We start from the raw sequence: 24,116 nt of genomic DNA on the forward strand, positions 1-24,116 counted from the left end.
TAGAAATCCATCAATGTTTGTTTCACACCTTGTATGGATGTACCTTACCTGAACACTTTTTTTTTTTTTGTGAACAGCATCGCGACATAAGAGCGAAAAGGGTAAGGAGAAGGGGGTGAAACACACCCCCAGGAACGACAAGACCGACGAACCCGAAGGAACACGGAACCGAATCCATGGAGGGGTATACCCGAAAACAACAGGAACACAGAAGGAAGGAACAACCCCACTGAGGAACTGCCAACCCCACACCAAAGGTACAAGGACCCAAGAGGGGCAAACGGGGCCGAGGCCCCCCAGGCAACCCCTCCCTAACCCCGGGAATCTCTACGGCATGACCCAGGGCCGAGCCGCACCCCCAAAGCCCCAGCTTAACAAGGAAAAGCCGGGGCAGCCGTGCAAACACTAATGAAGGGAGCCCACTGGTCAGACTCATACGGCACGGCTGGAGGAACTGACTCGAATGCCTCTGCCACCACCCCGGAAGAGGAAAACCCCCGAGACCGCCCGAGTCTCAACCCAACCAGACCCCACCCCAACCCCGAAACCCGCCTATGGTTCAGAGCAGGAAGCGAGGAAGGAAGTGAGTAGAACAGAAGGGGAGGAACAAGAAGCGTAAGGAGCCAGAGCCGAAGCAACCCCCACCCCCAAGTCCAGACCCCAACCACCAAAACGGGGCAGCCTCGGGGCATCCGGGGCCGCAAACCAAGAGCATTGCAGCACCACACACCCAGCAAGCAACACCGCAGCCACCTGCACCCGATTATCAAGACCAGTGGCCTGGGTGAAGGAGAGCGCGTACCGACAACAATCATCGGACGACTCCGGGTCACAAGAACAAGGACCCAACAGGCAGCATGGCGGAGGCACAACCGGTGAGTGTCACTCTGAGACAAGGGGACAGATCAACCTTCAAACTCGCAGGACGCGAGGGGGACTCCGGGGACACACCTAGAGGACCACGGAGCCCCCGTGGGGTTTCCCAGGGCCCTTAGCCTTTGGTACACGCTAAGGGAAGCCCAGGCAGGGTACCGCGAACCGGCGCCCAAATCTACCAACAAACTACTAAAGCTGAACCCCCGGGGCATGTCCACTCACGGGGGCCAAGCGGGGAGTACCGCCAACAGAAGAATTCGAAAGAAATTCACCTAGAACAGGAAAGGGGGGACCATAATAAAGGCAGACCCCCACCAGGCAAAAACAAAAACAAAAGAAAAACCCCGCAAGAGGACAATGTACCCAGGCAGAACAGAACCGGCCGCTGTTAATGGTGAGAACTAGCTGTGCAGTACCCCGCGCCCCTACCAGTGACGAAAACTACCACCTACCCAGAGACAAACCAGGGCAAAAAAAAACCAGCCGACTCCAAGGGCGGCCCAGTACCGAGCAGTAAAGGACACAACGGAGGCAGAACCCAAGGTGACTTGTGGAAGGTGGCCCCAAGCCCCAAGGGTAGTACTTACAGGGCACCTAGGGAAGAGAGCCCTAGGCACATGCAGCCCGAGTACCGTAGAATCTTACTCCTGGCTCACACCCCACCGGTAGAGAGAGTCCACACCACAAGGCACAGAACTGAAACAAAAACCGGAGCCAGAGGCACTTGACCAGCCAGTAATACCATCAGCCAAGAACTGCCAGTTGGATCGCCGGCGTGGAGGGTCTGGGGCTCCCCCTTCCCCCTCTCGGGGAGGGGGGTTGCGCAGACGGTGACGTGATGACGTCATGCTAATTTGATAATTTTGTTTGGGGAGTTTTGTCCACTCGTTTGGCTTTCGGTAGCAATAATTTCACCAGAATAGGGGTTTGTTTTGGGGTGCCTACCTTTCTGGGTGCCTGTCCCAGTCGATGGCAGACATAGAATGCTCCCAATCACAAAGGGGTTTCTATAGGCCATTGCTCCTCGTGCCTCTCTGAGGGGGCCAGGTTCTGGCTCGTGGTCCCCGGTAGGAAAGAACTCCTAGCACTTTGACTAATGCCAGAAAGTTATACATATCCATTCAGCCTGGATAGCTCCGGGGAGCTGACGGGGCTCCCCCCAGAAAAACTTTATTTAACAAAACATCTTTTACTAGGTGAACCCCAGTGGTTTCCAGAGATGATTCCCATCTATCAGGTGGCATCAGCCATAGAGTTCTTAGGCCTACTGGGGACTAGAGTCAGAACCTGGCCCCTTCACAGAGGCACAGGGAGCGGTGATATTTCACCACCTCACTGGGAAAGGCATCCAAAAAGTCAGCAAGTCAAAAAAAAAAAAAACTACTTGGTTCATCTGACTACCTAGAAGGGAGGTGGAGAGTCAAGATGCCACCGGGTCTCACCCAAAAAAATGAGTTTCCTTACATCCAATGCTGGTTACTGGGGGAAAGTCCTTGTGTCTCCCTGAAGTTACCCACAGAGAAGGAAGAACACACAGGAAGTTACAAGGAAGGAGGGAGAACCACAGGAGTCAGGACAAAGAAGAGATCCTTAAACGAGACATACAACTCAAGGTCACACAAGGACGTCGAGGTCCAGGAACATTCACCAAATACTGGTCCACCTGAACCCTGTTAGACTGCCAAAACCCTTGTGCCCGAACATCAGCCTAGGACATATTAGCAAACACAACCATAAGAGTGGTATATTTCCCATCATGGGCATGAGGGTACATTGCAGGCTAGCTAGACTTCATAACACTGCAGATGAATTTAGAAACATCAGCCTTGGAACAGGGATCCAAGGAAATAGGATCAACCCATAAAGCATCCACAGAAGCAGAATTGGTGGCACAAACATAGCAGTGGAGAGCCACCACTGGACACATCACTTGATGCACCCCAGGCTGACCTAACCAGGCTACTTTGAATGGACTCCACAACATTATGAATCAATGTGAAAGATAAGGTGTACAAATTGCTGTACACTTGATCTTTCAAGTTGTTTCATAATATCATGGAACTATTCAAAGTAGCCTGCACTACTGTAATTAGACTTACCAAATTTACAAATTTGACAAGGAAAAATTATTTAAATCTGCAACATCGAAAATAAGAAGCCGTGAATTCATGTTAAGAAAAAGATGAAAAGCTGTTCATAAACATTGTTTTTCACACCAAGAAAGAGATGGATGGTATAATTTACATGAGAGGGCAGTGGATGCTAAAACCGCTAGAAGCCTCAAAACATCACATGACAAAGATTATAAGAAAGACAGGACACCACAAGCTTAGCAAATTTTCCTGTAACTACAATTAGGTATATCAGGTAATTACAAAATTACAAATTAACACACCACTCTCACCAATTTGAAGATATGGCATAAGATAGTTGTGCTAACTGACTGTATTAGGCTCGGTCATGAAGTAAGCAACTGACCATGCAAAAACAAAAACCAGCGTTGAAGGTAATTAAACGCCATTTTCTGGGTGAACCTCGGAGGTTCCCTGAAGCTGTCCGAACTGATATGTGCTATATTAGTTTGGGGTAATCAGTCACAGGAGTTCTTATGCCTACAAGGGACCACAAGCCAGAACCTGGTCCCCTCAGAGAGGCACAGGGATCAATGGCTTATGAGTACTGTACTTTACATTTAAAGTACGTATGTGATAATTGCCATCAACTGGGGAAGGACCCAGAAAGGTACGCAAATCAAAACAGACGACTGTCTGGTTAATCTGTGCAATCTATATCCAAAAATATCAAAATTTTCCCTAAAAAGAAACCAAACAAGCAACTCTTCATGCAACCTAGTACTTCCGCTCAGGGGAAGCCAGCTGCCCACCACTCCAGTTCTTGAACAGCCTAGGTGGTCTTGGTAGTCCTCCTCTGTTGCCCCGAAGGTTTCTTGGCTGCTACTGGCAGTCAGTTTGCCTGCTACTAGACAGGGATTCTACCAGCTTAGCTGGCCCCAGTGCCTAGGCTTTCCCGTAGGGATAATATCTATAAGAAAAAATATCTGTCTGTCTGTCCAAGGTTAGAGGCCAGACTCTTGGGGCTAGCCATACCCATCTTTGCAGGGAGACTGGACATGGGTACAGGATCTCAAGGTTTGGCCTTGTTTTCCACTCATTGTAAACTTAAGATCAGAATTGAAGAACACAAAAAAAATATATAGAATCATGGCTGGTAATAATACTGTAGCAAACCACAGTTGGGAAAAGGATCGCAATATTGATTTTAAGAGGTGTGAAATAATCTATAAAAGTAATAATATTAGAACTAAAGGGTAGTAGAAGGGGTTCTAATAAATAATTTAAATCCTTTCGCTGGAAACAAAAACTTTACTTTTGAGGATAGCTTAAGAAAAAAATTACTCTAAGTTAATTAAAATTAGATCTGAATAGCTGCTTTCCTTTGGGTATAAAGAGAGTAATGAGGGACAGCATCCAGATGAACACCTCTATTAATAACGACTCCAGGTCTCAGAATATCTGGACAACAGAAAGAACACCTAATTATAATTCCATGGACGACATCACCGCAGGTGCATCTGAGGTCGTGAATAGAGTTGGCATAGTCAGAAGATCAAGAAGGATAAGAGGATTGGATCCAGAATAGCAACCGCAATAGACGCTGAGATGTAAGTATTGTCCTAACCACATACTCAGACCTTGACAAAGCACTCAGGAGAGCACAAAAGATGGTGTAAATCTTTACATAAAATTCACAAATACATAAGTGTGGATTTTACCCTATGTTGTTATGTCTGTGAAGACATTACCATTACTTAAATGATAAATTGCAAGAATGTAAAGAGAGCAGAATGGTCTCACAGTATACTTACGATGTCCGTGTCATTCTGCATGTGGCAGCCAGTAGTAATTGGGAAGGTTAGCAATCATGATCACTCATTAAAACTATTAATATTATCACAAATAGCAATCAAACTATGTTTTACAATATGATTGTGCAAGAGATATTGGGAATTTATGGAAATGTTATTTTTGTTTTAATTTGTTAAAATGCACAAATGTATTCAAGAAGTCACTGTCAGTATGCATGTCTTCATCTACCCTCTACCTAAATATATTTACAGTACACAAATCAAGAACATTACACAACTTGTCTTACTGAAAGCTATATGAATATAATACTGTACTTGGTGAATATATCATGCAGTTAATCAAATGCTCACATTAAATCTTTTACTTCAGACTTGCATAATGTGTGGGTGTAGGAACACACCCACACCCACTGTGTGGGAATATTGTGAGGTGACGAAGAAGTGAGGGAGAGGAAAACTTACCGGCCATCCCGGCAGGCCCAGGTCACCAATGGACCCGGGAGGCCCAGGCTTACCGCGACGACCTCGCTTGCCTCGTTTTCCTCGTTCACCCTTGGCACCCTGTAAGATGGTGGTGGCAGTCAGTCATGACATCTCATGCGACTGCTTCACACAGGGAAAATCTCTGGATTTAAGGGAAGCTAATATGCAGTTTTCCAAGATGATGTTATGTACAGTCTTCCACAGCTGCTTGAGGCCTTTGATTCTTCTTCTTTATGAAAATTCACCTTGACTTTGGTTTTGCAAGGTTCACCATCATCAATGTGGTATAAACTTTAACAAATCTTGCTAAATTTTCCTCAATAGCACCAAAGAAACCCTTGCAAAATTCAGTGACTCACTAGGTTTCTGTAGGTGGGAGGCAGTTTCATCTCTCCCCCAGCAATTGTGAGGCTGGAGTTTGTTTTTGACAGCTCCAGCAAATCTCAAGAGTTGAGGCTTGTTACAATTGCCTTAGCAAATATGAAACAGTTAAAGTCAGACTCGATGCATCTCCCTTTCCCAAATCTGCGATCAAAGTACAGTAATGCATACAAGAATGCTTCTCAGTGACAGGCATATACAAAGAAACATTCACTGTTATTACAGTACAACAGAAATATTAGCAACCCAAGCTTCAGACTCATCACAAAAATACACAGCAACCACAGGAGAGGCACACCCCCTTAAACACTGCACTGCACTGCTCTGCATTAAAATATGATTTCCTTGTGGTGTGCAAAAAAATTCTTGCCAAAAAATTATTTTCTCTTCTTATATTGTTAAAATGCAGTCTCTCATCTCGGGAAACTTAAAAAAAATATTGTGTGCGACATACTTTAGCCATGATAGAGCTGAGAAGTTGAGCAAATTATGGGCGCTGAGCGATGGAGATCTCAGGGTCACTTGACCCCGCCACCCCGTGGGGCAGAAGATGCCGCGAATATAATGTTTCACAATTATTTTGATGTTTCTCATTCATTTCTTTAGTTTTTGCTGTAATATTATTCAAAACTGTAATTTATGGAATTTATATAGTTCAATGTATGGAACATTGCTATGCTCAAAATTATGGGGCTCATATGTGACATTATATTCCATGATCAATCAAACGGTGTTTTTGCTGTTATTACACTATATACACACACATTGTATATACCTATCTACATATGTGCTCACTATAACAAACCACTAAGTTGGTATGGTGAGCCCAAAACAACAAGAGTGGCCGCGACACAGCAACTATCAGATGCCACTTCCCTCCCTCCTTCAACACCCACTCACCAACATTCCTCCTCCCATCATACTGTTATTGTTTTTATTACACATGTTATATATAAGTATCTACAGGTTTAATTCACCATAACTATACAACTAAGCTGGTATGGTGTCCAAACAGCACAGTGTCCACCATACACTACATGGCAAGTCACACAGCAGCCAGCAGATGATGCTAGGAAACGATGCCACCTCCCTCACCAAAATGGCTCCTTCCGACATACTCCTTTTGCTGTTATTAGACTCTATACACACATTATATATAAGTATCTACATTTGTGTTCACCATAGTGAACCACTAAGTTGGTATGATGAGTCCAAAAAACAAGAATAGCTGCCACACCCAGCCAGCCCTCCCTCACTCCTTCAACACCTAACTCACCAACATTCCTCCTCCTCCCACAATACTGTTTGTGGTTTTATTTTAACTGTACAACTAAGCTGGTATGATGTCCAAACATAGTGGTAACAAAAAACTGCATGACAAGTCACACAGCAGCCAGCAGACGACGCCACCTCCCTCTCCAAAATGGCTCCTCCCAACATACTCCTTTTGCTGTTGTACACTATACACACATACGTGTTATATATAAGTATCTACATTTGTGTTCACCATAGCTAACCACTAAGCTGGTGTGAGTCTAAACGATAACAGGTTGCCACACTGACTAAGTCGACAGCGCTTGGGACTCTTAATCCTAGGGTCTGGGTTTGATCCCCAGTGGAGGCGGAAACAAACAAGAGTCTTTCGCTCTGATGCTCCTGTTACCTAGCAGTAAACAGGTATCTGGGAGTTAGACACTGTTACAGGCTGCTTCCTGAGGATGGGGGGGGGGGTTTGAAAAAACACAAAAACAATTCAGTTGATTGACAGTTGAGAGGCGGGCCAAAAGAGCAGAGCTCAACCCCCGCAAGCACAACTAGATGAATACACATTCAGCAGACGATGCCACCTCTCCCTCCCTCCCTCATCAAGATTACTCCTCCCACCATACTACGCACATTGATAATTCTCATCAAAATCCTGCTATTATCAGAATACGGGTTATCTTGAGGTTATCTTGAGATGATTTCGGGGCTTTTAGTGTCCCCGCGGCCCGGTCCTCGACCAGGCTTCCACCCCCAGGAAGCATGCAGCCCATGACAGCTGACTAACACCCAGGTACCTATTTTACTGCTAGGTAACAGGGGCATAGGGTGAAAGAAACTGCCCATTGTTTCTCGCCGGCGCCCGGGTCACTAAATCCTGTAAATGAATAATTTTCCACAAACTTATTTCGTAAAGAAACATGAGAAGTTGTTTGAAGATTCTTAGATCGACAAAATAATAGTATGCTGTGGCAAGCACTGTGAACATCTTGAACAGCATTGATTCACTGATATCTGAACATTGTACACAGTCTTTATCACAGTCAGGCTCTTCTGTAATACTATCATGGCTAAATAATACCAGTTATATATATACAGGCATACCTCAGTTTAAGAGTTTAATTGGTTCCTGGAGACACCTCGTATTCCGAAAACTCGCATTCCGAAGCTAATTTCCCCATAAGCAATAAAGGGAAATGAATTAATCCGTTCCTGACTACCCCAAAAACCCCACATCAAACTAAATTTTTATACCCAATTCATCTAAATAAACCTACAAAACTATGTTCAAGTTATTACTTACCTTGCTGTTGAATGCTGTAGGCGTATGGAAGATGGTGAGGAGGTGGGAGGAAGAGAGGAGTTACTGTTTGGAAGGGGAGTCCCCTTCCATTATCACATCAGGCAGTGAGGACTTCACTGGTATGCACACACTGGCACATTTTGCCTGCATACCACTAGGACTTGCTTCTTTTACTAAGAATTTGTCTAATGACACTTGTTTTTCCCTACATTTTAACACTTGTCTGTAGTAAGACATCACATTATCATTTAAAAGGTCAATGCAACGGCCTGCTACAGCTTTATCTGGGTGAGTTTTTTCAACAAAACTTTGCAGTTCTTCCCATACTTCACACATTTTCTTAATCAAGAAGGGACATCCTCTACTGCCTCTACTCACAGCTATTTTCTTAGGTTGAACCTTACCAATGGCTTTCTTGAGACCCATGGCAAGATATATAATGACAACTTTTATGCTCAAATGGCCAAAAAACCGATAAAAAACTGTAAATCCTTGTGAAGAATTCAGGTGGGATAGTCACTGGACACGAGACACTGGTAAACTGAGGCGCGATCGCCATGCCACCACGCGCCAGTCGGCCTGTACACGTATCAACAAACTCGCGTCCCGAGGTAACCCTCGCCTTCCGAGACATATTTTTGGAGTAAATCCTGCTCGTCTTCCGAAAAACTCGCATACAGGGACACTCGCATTCCGAGGTACCACTGTATATACAGTATTTGACATTTTTAGGTGATGCTGTGGTCACAAGCTGAATAGCAGTGCTGTTAGCTCATGCTGCCTGCACCAGCCTTGGTTGCTCACTTGGTAATGAGGCTCACACCCAGGAATGTTGCCCACAATTTAAAAAAAAATGGCGTCTGTTTACGAGAGCCCCGAGGAAGCTGATGAGAGCCCTGAGGAAGCTGATGTGAACCTCGTGTAGCTGCGGGAATTTTTAATGCTACGCTATACCTACGAGTGCCCTGAGGTGCTCCGCGCACCCCTGATCTAGCGCCTCAAAGTGCTTTTTGCAGTGCAGTGGTTAAGTATACCATAGCTGTTTAGTGCTTAGGTACAATGATGCTTCACAATGTGAACACTATATGCTACAATAGCAATAGTAGGTATGGTGCATGTATCAAAGACACATGCACCATACTTACCAAAATGCATTGCATTAATTACATTATAACAAACCAAACTAAAAATATCCATTATACAAACAGTCACAATATTCATAAGATATTCCCTGCTTGCTCTTAACATCCAACCTACACAATAGACCCATATAATACAGGTCAGCACATATTAAAATCAGTTCAATGAACTCAGATGAACCTGTACAAACAGGAAATACTGTACCACAATAACCACAAAAGGATTCATCATTCTTATGATAGATCAACACTATTCATTAACAATTCCTTCTTCACAAAAATTTTCCTCAACACAGTTTTAGATCTCGGCATACCCAAAACAGATCCACAAATCCAACATAGATCATAATAGCCCAGCTACTCTCAATGTATCCAAAGTACTCATGAAAGAACCAACAATCACAATGGATCCAACTTACTTGACAAAAGATCTTACATTCTCACGTAAAATGTCTTGAGTGAGTGGGGGTCAACCATCTTGCAATTTGCAAATGTAGCCAAAAACTGTCAGTGGTAGAGAAACTAATTATTCTACAAGTGTTAGGTCAGGGGATGAAGGTCTAGCTCACAAACTTAGAGTATTAATAAGAAGCTGTAAAGCAGCCAAGATTCTGTATAAGGTTGATGCTGTAGCAATGTTGCATCTGGGACAAATATATATTGCAAGTCATAATGAATTTAATATTTTCTTAGCTTGGCACATTAGTCACCGAAGTAAAAAGATGAACAGTTAAGCCAGGTATCCACTGAAAATTGATCTTTGGTTGTACAGTATAAGAATATTGATTACAGATGCCTTCATTCATGTTCTGTCAAGACAAGAGACAAATATGACAGGTTTCTCTGACTTAATAAGAACAATCACAAGTGCTCTTGAGTTTAAGGTAGTTCTGGCTATCAGCAAATCTGATGATTTCGGATGACAGTGCTATTGGTGGTAAATATAATGTTAAATGTCAATCATGATGACAGTGCCTTCAAGTAGACCTTTGATAAAAATATTAGCCAAAGGACATAAATATACTCTTAAGTTGAAGTACTGTACATTGCAAACATTCATACTTATATTATTGTATCTTATTAATAATGATCATTGTTGTGGTTATATATGAATTGTAGTAGATTTCCAAAATTAGTAATTGTGGTTCGACTGATGGAAAAAAAGAATAATTTAAAAGAAGAGATAACTGTCATATTTGAAATGTATTTTGTGACTGATGAATTGTGTGCATAATCAGCACTAAGGATACCTATATGAGTCGGTAATACAGACCCAGTTGACATGTATGTACTGACCATGACTGCAGTGTTAATTTGTCCCAATTAGCAGTAGCTGGATGGCAGAGCAATAGCTAGGAACTCGCAGCAACACATCCTGCCACAAATTAAATGTTTTTTCTTTAGCAAATTTTAATTTATTACAGTGTGTGTGTGTGTTAAGTATTTCTTTGGCTTTAATAATACAAAATCCCCAAAACCAGCATTAAATGTAATGGAACCACCAGTTTCTGGATGAGCCCCGGAGGCACCCTGAAGCTATCTTACTAATCATATGTCATACTAAAGTGTTATCAGTCGCAGAATTCTTTGAAGCCTACCAGGGGACCACGTGCCACAACCTGGACCCCCCCCCCACCTCAGACCAGCGAAAAGAGCAATGGCCATGAACACCGTACATTTAAAGTAGGTCATCTTGCCATCAACCAGAAAAGGACCCATAAAGGTAGGTGAATCAAAGCAGACCACTGTGGTTGAAAATTTCAAGCTACATCCTCACAAGAGCAAATGAACTTCCCAGAAAGCAAACAAGTAAGAAAAACTTTGTCTAACCAACCCCACCTCTCGTTAGCTGCACCCCCGCCAGAATGGGTAAGTCCAGCTTCCAACCTCCAGTTCTTTGAATGATGAAAACCACTGACCGGAGGGAGGGAGGGTATCAGGGAGCCTCCAGGGCTCACCCAGAAACTGGCATTTCATTACATTCAATGCTGGTTTTCTGTGGGGATCCCCGTCGGCTCCCAGAAGCTAACTACCCACAGAGAATGGAAGAATCCAAGAGGCAGCAGTTCTGCAGAGCACAACCCGACAGACAGCCGTTTGCAATAGAAGCCTCAAAGCAACACAAAGTAGCAGAGGACCTGGGACAGGTACAAGAGACCTGGAAGCCAGGCCCATGACTGAGCCCCGAGCCCGAAAACCCTCTAACGACCGCCAAATGAGCTGCATACAACTGAACATCATGGGCACGAGAGTAGTCTGCAGGCCAACTAGACTTGAAGACACCGTGGAAAACCCTAGACCCAACTAACCCTGGAGCTGAGAACCAGGGAAACATGAGCAACCCAGAGCGTGGCCACTGACACAACCAGTGGCCCACAGGAGGCAGCGTAATGCCACCACCTGACACAGCACATGACCTAACCTGGCCTAACCAACCAAGCAACCACAACCAACAGATCCCTCCTGAAGCCCACCGGCTCATTCTGCGCAGGAAAAGACATTCTGCACAGGAAAAGAAGGAGCAGGCTGCCAACGAACAAAACGACCACCAGAGGCCAACAAAACAACGTCCACCAAAAACAAACAAAAGCTGAAAGGACCACCCTAAACTGAGGTGAAGAAAAAAGGAAAGAACCCAGTCCAAAGACCAAGAAGGGTCAGGTGGCGCATGAGTGGGCATGGAGGTGAAAAATGAACGAGAAAACTTTAACGGAGCGGAAGTGACAATCACCCCAAACGCAAGCTGCAATGGCTCCGTCACCACCGCACAAGATGAAGCGAGAGTAAACAGCATGAGATACCGATCCAGGAAATGTCAAAAGAGAATGGACAAAACAACCCTGTCCGACACCGATGAAATCCAATGAAGTGAAAAATAAATGGCGGAAAGACTGCCAAGAGACGTCATACTGTCGCCGAGGTACGCGAGAAGAGGTGAAATAGGAGAAACCGTTTCCTGGAGGATTAGCGCAAACAGCTTCCACAAGGCAAACGACGCAGAAGCAGCAAAGACCAAGGCCCCAACCAAGGGTTCCCCACCCTGCACCCCCACATCCTCTGAAAGCCAATCCGAAGACAGCTTCAGAAGACTAAAGAACCTTAAGACAGAGGTCAAATGACCGAATGACTGAAGTCATTCGCCGCCAAAGCATGTGAAAGAGTGGAATCTGAGAATGCAGCTGCACCAGACCAACATCACGAGAAAGCACAGGGGCGAAGAGGCACTCATTGAGAAACTCCAAAGAGCCCCCCCAAGAACACCAGCAATATCTTGGAAACCTCCTGTCACTGAAGCGTGTGGGTATGACAAAAGCCATGCCAAGCCCAAAGAGAGAAGAAGGAATAGTCTGCCAGCCAGGAAATCACAGAAACCACAGAATGCCTCCAATATGAGAAAAGGAGTTGAACTGAAAAGAAGCCGGATTCAGCACCGAGGCGTAAGCCAGGTCCCACAGGAGGTAAGCACTGAAAGCCTCCCAAACCCCTGCAGGGAAAATCTGAGAGGACAAATCCAAGGAACCCAGAGAACTCCCGGAAACGAACCCATGGGGGAAGCCACACCCAACACGCTCACAAAGGGAAGAAGGGTACGAAAAATCCCACCCTGCAGAAGAAGCCCTAAAGTAGAGGGCACAAGGGTCCGAGTGGGGTCAAAAAGAACCCAAGAGCTCCATGCGGACTTTCTTTGAGCCCCGGAAACCATAGACAAAGGCATGGGGCAAAGCCCTCATCCTCGCCCACTCTTTCCAGAAGGAAGGTGGAGTCCATGGAAAAGGCTTTGAAGAAGGAAGTCAGCTGGAGTGACTCGAAGCCTTGGCGGGAAAGAAAGGCTCAACCACCTCTATGCCTGCATCGGAAGGGGCAGCCCCCAAAACCACCCGAGCTTTGCCCCAAGCAAAACCTCACCCCAACTCAGACATTTAGGAGCCAGAAGCAGAAGAGGAGTTGGAGGAAGAGGGCAAGCCACACCCACCTGGAAAGGAAGAGGAGGCACGGATGGAACCAAGGCCGAAACGACCAATGCCCACAAACAGTCCCGAAAACCCGAGCGGGGCAGCTCTGGGACCTCTAACCAGGCAACCAACCTAGCCCATTGCAATAAGAGAAACTGATCACGCAATGCAACTTCTGCCTGATCCCAAATAATACTAAAGAAGGGAAAAGTAATAGGAGCTCAAGCGGCAAACAAGTCCTGCCAGACCTCTGGTCACAGGTGTCCCCGACCCATAGGCAGTATGACAAAGGCAGGATGGACGACCAACTCCTTGAGGCAGGGGTGATGGACAACCCACAAATTCGCCCAAGGCGAGTGCGAGCATGGAAGAGGTATCATGGTACGACCGATCCCCGAGGGATTTTCCAGGGCCCCCTTAGAGTGAATAAGCCCTATGGGAAGCCCAGCCAGCTACGCTAGTAAACCCTGTTTAAAGCAGGCAACCTGACCACAAGAAGCAGTCGTGACACCTCGGGGGCAACAGAGGAGGACCACCACCACAACCTAGGTTAAGCCTAATAAGGAGTTAAGCAGATTGCCACAACAGGTGAAAATGCCAAAATTAAAACAAAAACAAAAATCCCCAAAATCACACATCAAGCAAACAAGCAGCAAGATAAAAATATCGGTCGCCGCCATGTGATAGCAATGCAGGCTGTGCTAGCCGCAGTGCATCCCAATAGGAAACACACACACCCCTACCTGGGGCAAGGCATAAAGCCTAAGACCCCTGACTTACCCCAAGGGTGAGAACAACCACAGGCAAGGAAGCCCTCTAATGGGGAATGTTTCTTAAACGCCCCAAGTAAGAGAACCCCGAGATGCAAGAGCAGTACTTATGGAGCACCCAGGGAAGAAAGCCCTAGGTGCATGCTGCTCCAATACTTGAAACTCCAGGCAACATGCACACCTCCATTTTACAACACCGCCACAGAAGCAAAACACTGAAGAAAACAAGAACAGAGCCGGAGCGACAGAGACCACTCGACACGACTACATCAAAGAACTGGAGGTTGGTGGCTTGACTAACCCAGGCCGACTTCCCCTTCCCCCTTTGGGGGGGGGGGGGAGGTTGAGCTAACGAGCAGGGGGGTTAGTCGGACAAAATTTTGCTTGTTTGTTTGCTTTCTAGGGAAGTTCATTTGCACTTGTGAGGACATAGCTTGCATTTTTACACCAGACAATGGTCTGTTTTGATTTGCCTACCTTTCTGGGTTTTTTCCCCGGTCAATGGCAAGATGACCTTTAAATGTTATGTGTTCGTGGCCATTGCTCCCTTCGCCTCTCTGCAAGGGCCAGTTTCAGGATTATGGTCCCCTGTAGGCCTGCAAAGGTAAATCAGATAAATCAGGTAAAGAACTCTGTAACTGATGACACTCAAGTAGTATGGCACTTGATCAGTAAGATAGCTTTAGAGAGCTGACAGGGCTTCCCACAAAAAAGTTAGACATCATATTGTATACAAGACTTTGCTGGCAGGATCAGGTCAATATACTGTACAGTAAACATTTGACCACTTTTTCAAAAAACCAGCATTGAATGTAATGAAACGCCATTTTCTGGGTGAGTCCCAGAGGCTCCCTGGAGCTATCCATGGCTGATATGGATACCCTAACTATTTTGCATCAGTCGATGTGGGTGGAGTTCTAGGCCTACCGGGGACCACGAGCCAGAACCTAGCCCCCCTCAGAGAGGCACGGGGAGCAATGGCCCATAGAAATGCACATGTGATTTGGAGCATTCTATATCTGCCATCAACCGGGACAGGCACCCAGAAAGGTAAGCGCCACAAAACAAACCCCTATTCTGGTTAACAACAAAAATCGACAAACGAGTGGACAGAACTCCCCCAGGAAAACGAACTAACAAGCATGATGTCACACGAACCCCCAAACATACCAGCGATACAAAGATGCGAGAAACAACTATACGGCAGTAAGGAGAGAGGCAGAAAGAAATTTTGAAAAAGGGGTAGCGGATAAATGTAAAACAGAACCGGGCCTATTCTACAAATTCATAAACAACAAATTGCAGGTAAAGGATAATATCCAGAGGTTGAAAATGGGAAACAGATTAACGGAAAATGAAAAGGAAATGTGTGAAACATTAAACGAAAAGTTCCAAAGTGTGTTTGTACAAAATGAAATCTTCAGAGAACCAGACACAATAAGAATTCCAGAGAACAACATAGAGCGGATAGAGGTGTCTAGAGATGAAGTGGAAAATATGCTAAAGGAGCTCAGTAAGAACAAAGCAGCTGGCCCAGATGGCATTTCACCATGGGTTCCGAGAGAATGTGCATCTGAGCTCAGCATTCCACTTCACCTGATCTTTCAGGCATCCCTGTGTACAGGAATCATAGCAGACGTGTGGAAATAGGCTAACATAGTTCCAATCTACAAAAGTGGCAGCAGGGAAGACCCCCTCAATTATAGATCTGTATCATTGACAAGTGTAATAGTGAAAGTATTGGAAAAACTAATCAAAACTAAATGGGTAGAACAACTGGAGAGAAATGATATAATATCAGACAGACAGTATGGTTTTCGATCTGGAAGATCCTGTGTATCGAATTTACTCAGTTTCTATGATCGACCCACAGAGATATTACAGGAAAGAGATGGTTGGGTTGATTGCATCTATCTGGACCTAAAAAAGGCTTTCGACAGAATTCCAAATAAGAGGTTGTTCTGGAAACTGGAAAATATTGGAGGGGTGACAGGTAAGCTTCTAACATGGATGAAAAATTTTCTGACTGATAGAAAAATGAGGGCAGTAATCAGAGGCAATGTATCGGAATGGAGAAATGTCACAAGTGGAGTACCACAGGGTTCAGTTCTTGCACCAGTGATGTTTATTGTGTACATAAATGATCTACCAGTTGGTATACAGAATTATATGAACATGTTTGCTGATGATGCTAAGATAATAGGAAGGATAAGAAATTTAGATGATTGTCATGCCCTTCAAGAAGACCTGGACAAAATAAGTATATGGAGCACCACTTGGCAAATGGAATTTCATGTTAATAAATGTCATGTTATGGAATGTGGAATAGGAGAACATAGACCCCACACAACCTATATATTATGTGAGAAATCTTTAAAGAATTCTGATAAAGAAAGAGATCTAGGGGTGGTTCTAGATAGAAAACTATCACCTGAGGACCACATAAAGAATATTGTGCAAGGAGCCTATGCTATGCTTTCTAACTTCAGAATTGCATTTAAATATATGGATGGCGATATACTAAAGAAATTGTTCACGACTTTTGTTAGGCCAAAGCTAGAATATGCAGCGGTTGTGTGGTGCCCATATCTCAAGAAGCACATCAACAAACTGGAAAAGGTGCAAAGACATGCTACTAAGTGGCTCCCAGAACTGAAGGGCAAGAGCTACGAGGAGAGGTTAGAGGCATTAAATATGCCAAAACTAGAAGATAGAAGAAAAATAGGTGATATGATCACTACATACAAAATATTAGCAGGAATTGATAAAATGGACAGGGAAGATTTCCTGAGACCTGGAACTTCAAGAACAAGAGGTTATAGATTTAAACTAGCTAAACACAGATGCCGAAGAAATATAAGAAAATTCACCTTCGCAAATAGAGTGGTAGACGGTTGGAACAAGTTAAGTGAGGTGGTGGTGGAGGCCAAGACCGTCAGTAGTTTCAAAGCGTTATATGACAAAGAGTGCTGGGAAGATGGGACACCACGAGCGTAGCTCGTATCCTGTAACTACACTTAGGTAATTACACTTAGGTAATTACGAGCCGCGCCGCATGTCTGCGCAGCTCCCCCCTTCCCGGGAGGGGGGAGGGGGAGCCCCAGACCCCCGCGCCGGCGATCCCCATCCCAGTTCTGAGGGTGGATATCAAAACCGGAAAAAAACGCCGACCGGAGGGCGGGAGGGTGCCGGGGAGCCTTCGGGACTCACCCAGAAAATGGCGTTTCATTACATTCAACGCTGGATTTCTGGGGGGAGCCCCCTATGGCTCCCCGGAGCTACTTCACCAAAGACTACCTAAGAAAACAAGGGGACATACCCGGGAGGCGGTCGGTGAACCACTCCTCAACACGAAGTCGAGACAACAACCCAAGGACCCCTCCGGAAAGCAGCAGGCACATCATTCACCAGAAAAAGGGAGAACGGCTGCAGACGAAGAAACCTATGACCACAACCATAGGAGCCAAAAACCACTGCGCCTGAGAAGAGCATGAAGCTCTGCCACACGACCCCCAGAGGCCAATGCCAACATAAAAAGAGAGCCGAGGCAAAGCAAACCTGACCCCATGGAGCCACAACCACCATGGAGAAGAAAAACAGGAGAGTACCCTGTCCAAAGACCAGGACGGCACAGGCAGTGCATAAGCAGGCCGGAGGTGAAACAATGCACGAGACAGCCTGCGAAACCTGGTTACCTGGAAACGGCGCAGAAGGAACATCGATACCGAAAGCTAGCAGCAGAAACCAAGGTGCCAGACCCAGGAACGGCTCCAAGCGCCTCTACATCCTCTGCAAGCCAATCCTATGACAGCCCCAGGAGGGAAAAGAAAACGCAGGACCTAAACCTGCAAAACCTGACAAAATGCCACAAGCGTGCAAGTCCACCGCCACAAGTGCAGCCGACAGGGAAGGAACCCACATGAGTCGCCCCGCACCAACATCCCGCAGAAGGGCAGGAGCGTAAAGACTCATTAAGGAGCAAAATCGCCCCCAGGAAAACAAGTAGCGCCGAGACAGCGCGAAGAGAAGAGATATGCACAAAAGAACAAGAAGGCCAAACACCCAGAAGCTGCCGGGAATAGGACCCACAAGCTCTAGAAAGGACCGGAGGGAAGTAGCAAAACTGTCCCGAACCTTCGAGAACAAAAAGAAGCAAACACAAAGGACGAAGGCACAAAAACCCCGTCGTACCCGAGACCAAAAGTCATGCAGAAACCCCAAGAAGAGGGGGGACATGATGGAGAAGGCCCGTCCCGGAAAAAAGGGGCGAAGACCGTAGAAAAGCACCCACCGACAGGACGGAAACAACGGGCACAATGAACAAGGAAATCGAGCCCAGGGAGGGGCCGACGCCCACAAAGCACATTCGGAGAAGGGGAATAGAAAAACCTCACACCACAAAACCGCAAGCCCCGCCCAGAGGGGTAGAAATACCCCGGCGGGAACCAACTGGGCCTGAGGCCCCTTACGTGAGCCCCACCCCAGCCCTGGGAACCCACCCTGCAGGCCCCGAGGCCGAGCTGTCCCCTCAAAGCCCCAGCGTCAAGAAAAATCCCGGGGCAACCGGGAAAAACACTAAGGAAGGGAACTTGAACCGAAACCGGAGGATAGGCGAGGGGCGAGATGAAGACCCCTAGCTCATCCCCAGCCAGCACAACGAGGCGAGGACAAGACAGAATCCAAGGAACATGGAAAAACCAGGCCCGGCACAGCAAGACCAGCAAGGAAGGAGGGCCCCAGAGGGAGCACGGAAGGGCCGAACATAATGCCACAACCAACCCCGACACGCAGCTGCAGTACCAAAACCGCAGCAAAACGTCACCACACTCCCCGAGGAAGCGACAAAAGATAGATAAATCGTACACGAGTGGTACACAAGGGGACACAGGCAATTGAAGGAACACATTAGGCAGCCCAACTTGGGCTGACCCGATACACAGCCCCAAGAGCAGAGACGAGAGCACCCATGAAGCACAGAATCCACTCGACAGGCAAATGACAGGGGAGAGGCGTAACCAAAGAGCCAGAACCCAATCCTGCAAGCACAAGGAGGCGAGCAAAAAACACCCTCGACACAGGAAAACGTACCACACTGAACAGGCACCCCCACCGTTGCACTGCGGAACAAGGTGGAGGTGGGGCCCCAAACTCAAGTAAGGTTGGACAAGCATAGGAGAGGGGCAGGAGCCGCCTCGGAAGGGACAAGAGGCCACCCACAGACACCCGTGAACCGAGGAAGGAATCAGGTGGAAAGAACAAGAGCTGCCCAGTATGGGCTAATAGCCCTGCAGTAGGCACCTCGGGTGGTACGGTCCACGTTCTCAAGTACGCATGTACACCCATTCCTACTTCCAAAAACAAAAACAGCGTCAGGACGAAGGAGACGCCAAACCGCACCAACTCGCCTGCAGAACATAGGCGCTGAAGGGCCATGACGCAAGCTTTCAAGTCCGTAGCCGCCGGAGGCGGCCAGGGCGCCCATGCTGGAGAGGAGGAGAGCGGCGAAGGAGGCTCCCCACCATAGAACGCAGGGAAAAACCACGTGACTTTCCCACAGCGGCACCCCAGAACACCCCCAAAGCAACAAAGCATGGATTGGATTAAGAAAAGAGTGAGAGGCGAAGCCCCCCTCCCCCTCCCCCCCCCCCCCGAGGGAAAATGTATGCATTACACGTGTGCACACAGCCCAGAACCAAAACAAACTCCCATGGCGCATGCGCAGGACGTGAAAGAAAAGTAGCCCAACCAGCTACAAGGAGCCCAACAAGGCGAGAAGTATCCCAACCGGCGACAAGGAGCCCAAAACGGCGACAAGGAGCCCAAAACGGCGACAAGGAGCCCAAAACGGCGACAAGGAGCCCAAAACGGCGACAAGGAGCCCAAAACGGCGACAAGGAGCCCAAACGGCGACAAGGAGCCCAAACGGCTACAAGGAGCCCAAACGGCGACAAGGAGCCCAAACGGCGACAAGGAGCCCAAACGGCGACAAGGAGCCCAAACGGCGACAAGGAGCCCAAACGGCGACAAGGAGCCCAAACGGCTACAAGGAGCCCAAACGGCTACAAAGAGCCCAACCTGTCCAGAACAGAAGGAACCAGTATGGAGGCAAACTCCGGGACACGCAGGAGGTAAGCCGCAAAGGTCAACCGCACCGCAGGCGAAGAGATGCGGTTAGCCGAAAACCTCCTGAAGACGGAACCGAAAAACCACAGGGACACGGAACCAAACCCGGGGAGGAGCAGAACCCAAGCCCAAATCGTGCGCAGAGGGGGGAAAGAAAACCCCACTCCTCGCAACAGTAAGCCCCGCTCAGAAGGACGGAAATCCAGGCGGGGCGCAATGGAGCCCAAGGCCCCCAAGGCCGCTCCTCCCCAACCCCAGGAGCCTCTACACCAGGCCCCGGGGCCGAGTCGACCTCCAAAGCCCCGGCCCCACAAGAAAAAGCCGGGGCAGCCGAGAGAGCTGGAAGAGAAGGGGCCCACTGGTCAGACCCCGGAGCATCGGCTGGAGGAACAGACTCGAATACCTCCGCAGCTACCCCGGACGGGGCAACCCCCGAAACTCCCCAAGTCTCAGAACCTCTAACCCCGCCCCGACCCTGAAGCCTGCAGATGAGTAGGGGCCGGAAGCAGGAGGGGGGAAAAACAAGGGGGCGTGGAAGAACCAAGGCCGAAGTGACCAAAACCCCCAAATCTGGGTCCCTACACAAGCGGGGCAGCATCGGGGCGTCCGGGGAAGCGACAAACCTAAGCGCGTTGCAACATCCTACCCTGCAACGCGCGAGCTGCTGCACCCATGGGAATTCATCAGCAGACTGGGTGAATGGAGTCACGAACAAGCAACAAAGCTCGCAGGACTCTGGGTCGAATGTGTCACCAACCCAACAGGCAGCATGACGGAGGCAAAAACAAGGAGAGTCACCCTGAGACAAAGGGACAGAGCAACCCTCAACTCGCACAAAGCGAGAGGGGACGCAAGGGTCTCCACTATCGGACCCGAGAGCCCCCGCAGGGTTTCCCAGGGCCCCTAGACTGGGTCTGCTAAGGGTTATCCCAGGCAGGGCACTGCTAACCGGCGCCCCAAACTACCAAGCAAACTGCTAAAGCTGAACCCACGGGACGTGTCCACCCGTGAGGGCGAAGCAGGGGGTGCCACCACACAAACGAACCTAATATAAGGGGGGGGGGGGGGGGAACACAAGGCAGACCCCCCTACCAGGCAAAAACAAATATAAAAGAAAAACCACACAAGTGGACAACGTACCCAGAGGGAACAGAGCCGGCCGCTGTCATAGGTGAAAATTAGCTACGCAGTACCCTGCGCCCCACCAGTGCTATAACTACCACTTACCCCAAGGTAAACAAGGAAGTAAAATCCCCAAACACTCGGGGCAGCCAAACGCCAAGCAGCGAAAAGCCAACAGAGGTAGACCCAAGGCGACTTGTGGAAGGCAACCCCAAGCCCCAAGGGCGGTACTTACAGGGCACTCAGGGAAAGTGACCCCAAGCACATGCAGCCCGAGTATCTGAGAATACTACTCCCAGCTCACACTACCACCGTAAGAGCAGCACTGAAAAGTCACAGCACTGAGACAAGACCGGAGCTGGAGCCACACGACCGTGCATTATCCCATCAGCCGAGGAACTTGGGCGGGGATCGCTGGCGCGGGGTTCTGGGGCTCCCCCTTCCCCCTCCTGGGGAGGGGGGAGCTGTGCAGACATGCGGCGCGGCTCATGTGATGTCATGCTTGTTAGTTCATTTTCCTGGGGGAGTTCTGTCCACTCGTTTGTCGATTTTTGTTGTTAGCCAGAAGGAGGTTTGTTTTGTGGCGCTTACCTTTCTGGGTGCCTGTCCCAGTCGATGGCAGATATAGAATGCTCCAAATCACATGTGCATTTCTATGGGCCATTGCTCCCCGTGCCTCTCTGAGGGGGCTCGTGGTTCTGGCTCTGTTGATTTTATGGTCCCCGGTAGGCCTAGAACTCCACCCACATCGACTGATGCAAAATAGTCAGGGTATCCATATCAGCCATGGATAGCTCCGGGGAGCCGTAGGGGCTCCCCTCAGAAAAAGGTTTTGATTCTGATATAAGACTATTTGGAATTATTCTTACAATATAATAGGCTCCATAGTAATGCTAACAAGATGTGTTTATCTTTAAAAACCTTTACCCGCTTAAAGGAGAATTACAAAAGAAATTGGATGTAAAATAACATTAATATGTGGCAGATGTGATGGTGAATACAATAGTGATATAAGCTTTTTAAATACAAAAAAGTTCTTAGATCTTGTAATTCTGACATTTCAATTTATTATTATTGCATTGGCAGAAGCAGCAGCAGAGGTTGATGCACCTGACCTTGACAATGGTAATGTTAGTGCCATCTGGCTGGACCACAGTCGTGATGGGTCCAGGTGGGCCAGGGGGTCCGGTGTCTCCCTTCACTCCTGATGGACCAACTGGACCAATAGGACCAGCAGGTCCAGCTTCACCAGCCATGCCAGGTTCCCCCTAGTACAACAGATGTTATTGGAGAAAATGCAACTAATTGTTATACCAGTACAGTATTTTTGTAATATGTATCTAAATACTCTTCATTATGGAATACAGCATATGTAATATCAGACATTCATTAAACAATTCTAAAGAACTAAAAATAAATAACTACCTTTAATCCAGGAGGTCCCTGCTCTCCCGGCAATCCAGGAGGCCCTACCTCCCCGTGTTTTCCTGTGACCCCTGTGAGTCCTGGCATTCCTTGCAGCCCCTGGGGTCCTGGAGGTCCTGGGGGTCCTGGTTGTCCCAGGAGCCCAGAGCCAGCCTCTGTATCCAACCAGATAAAAGGTTAGCATGAAACAGCATGTTAAAAAACAGTAAACATAGGATATAGCTGAAAAGCAGAGCTTAGCAAGCTACCAAAGGTATATAATTCTCATGCATCATTCCTGTTCCATAAACAAGATTACAATGGAATAATATTTGTAAATAGTAATACAGTACAGTAATAAATAATAATAATGATAACCAATAATAATCTTGCACATTACCAATCTGCTAATTGAGAAAATTCCTAGCAGCAGTGATGAGGGTTCAAACCTATGCGGTGGACGTTCCCTCACACACGCTTCTAGGGACTAGACCACAACATCGTATAAGGATTGCAACCTGGAGTTCTACTGAACCCACAAGAATTTTCTGAGGCCTCTACTAAAGCCGGAAAAGGATTTTCACACAATCCCCCTCATGCACTCTGGATCTGTCATCTAGAACTTGTTCTAACTCTGATGCTCCTCTTTCAGTACACAGAAAATACTTTCAATACTTCTAGCAACGTGATCTAGTCTCTAGAAGCATGTGCATGGGAACATCCACCATATAGGTTTGAGCCCTCATCACAGCTCCTACGGATTTTCTCATTGATGCAGTCACGTCAGTGTGATTACTCTGTGAATCTGCTAATTGTACATTATACAACTACTTTGGCTAAGTAACAGTGTACAGTAGGTCCTCAACTTAAAATTTAATCCGTTCCCAAAGATGGGTCATAAGTCGAAACAAATTTTCCCATAAGAAATAATGTAAACTGAATTAATCCGTTTGTCTATTTTTTATGATTTTGCCTGAAACACTTAGTAACTTCATAAATTGTATAACTTCTGTCCCTACAACTTGTACATTACTCCTATGTCCTTTGCACATACATTCTTTTGAATAAACATTTGTATTGTATTGTGCTTACAAATGACTTCTATCAGTTCTACCCGATTTCAACAAAGTTGGCAGGGGGTCAAGTCCTTCCTCAAGGTTCTGCTGTATTCCTAACTTCTCATGATTGCATTCATAGGATTGCCTTTTTGTGGCTTTAGCTTCAGATAGATGGATGGAGAGCATCAGAAAGCATGGGTCCAGTTGTTTTGGTCTGAGTTATCATTTCTTGAGGCTGTAGACCCATCCCTCATTCTTAATAATCATCAGCCTTCTGTTGTGACCCTCGGATCATTGAGATATGGCTTCTTATATTGGGTGTCTATTATTTGCTGTGCCAGTTGGGTGCTGGTCA

General features: G+C 47.0%; 1 protein-coding gene across 23 annotated transcripts in view; it reads right to left on the reverse strand.

Moving 5' to 3' along the window:
• Mp (collagen XV/XVIII-type protein multiplexin) overlaps nucleotides 1-24,116 on the reverse strand; it is a 354,149-nt gene that overhangs the window by 39,777 nt on the left and 290,256 nt on the right. For 14 of the 23 annotated variants that reach the window (XM_069337769.1, XM_069337772.1, XM_069337771.1 and 11 more), the window contains 4 exons: nucleotides 22,725-22,879; nucleotides 22,415-22,567; nucleotides 5,225-5,323; nucleotides 4,763-4,777 (listed from right to left, as the gene is read on the reverse strand). In XM_069337769.1, coding sequence (XP_069193870.1) covers nucleotides 4,763-4,777; nucleotides 5,225-5,323; nucleotides 22,415-22,567; nucleotides 22,725-22,879 — 422 coding nt within the window. The remainder of the gene's footprint in view (nucleotides 1-4,762; nucleotides 4,778-5,224; nucleotides 5,324-22,414; nucleotides 22,568-22,724; nucleotides 22,880-24,116) is intronic. The other 9 variants (XM_069337766.1, XM_069337778.1, XM_069337779.1 and 6 more) reach the window with 4 other exon arrangements.

The sequence above is a fragment of the Procambarus clarkii genome, chromosome 38 (genome assembly GCF_040958095.1).
Source record: "Procambarus clarkii isolate CNS0578487 chromosome 38, FALCON_Pclarkii_2.0, whole genome shotgun sequence".
Taxonomy (NCBI): domain Eukaryota; kingdom Metazoa; phylum Arthropoda; class Malacostraca; order Decapoda; family Cambaridae; genus Procambarus; species Procambarus clarkii.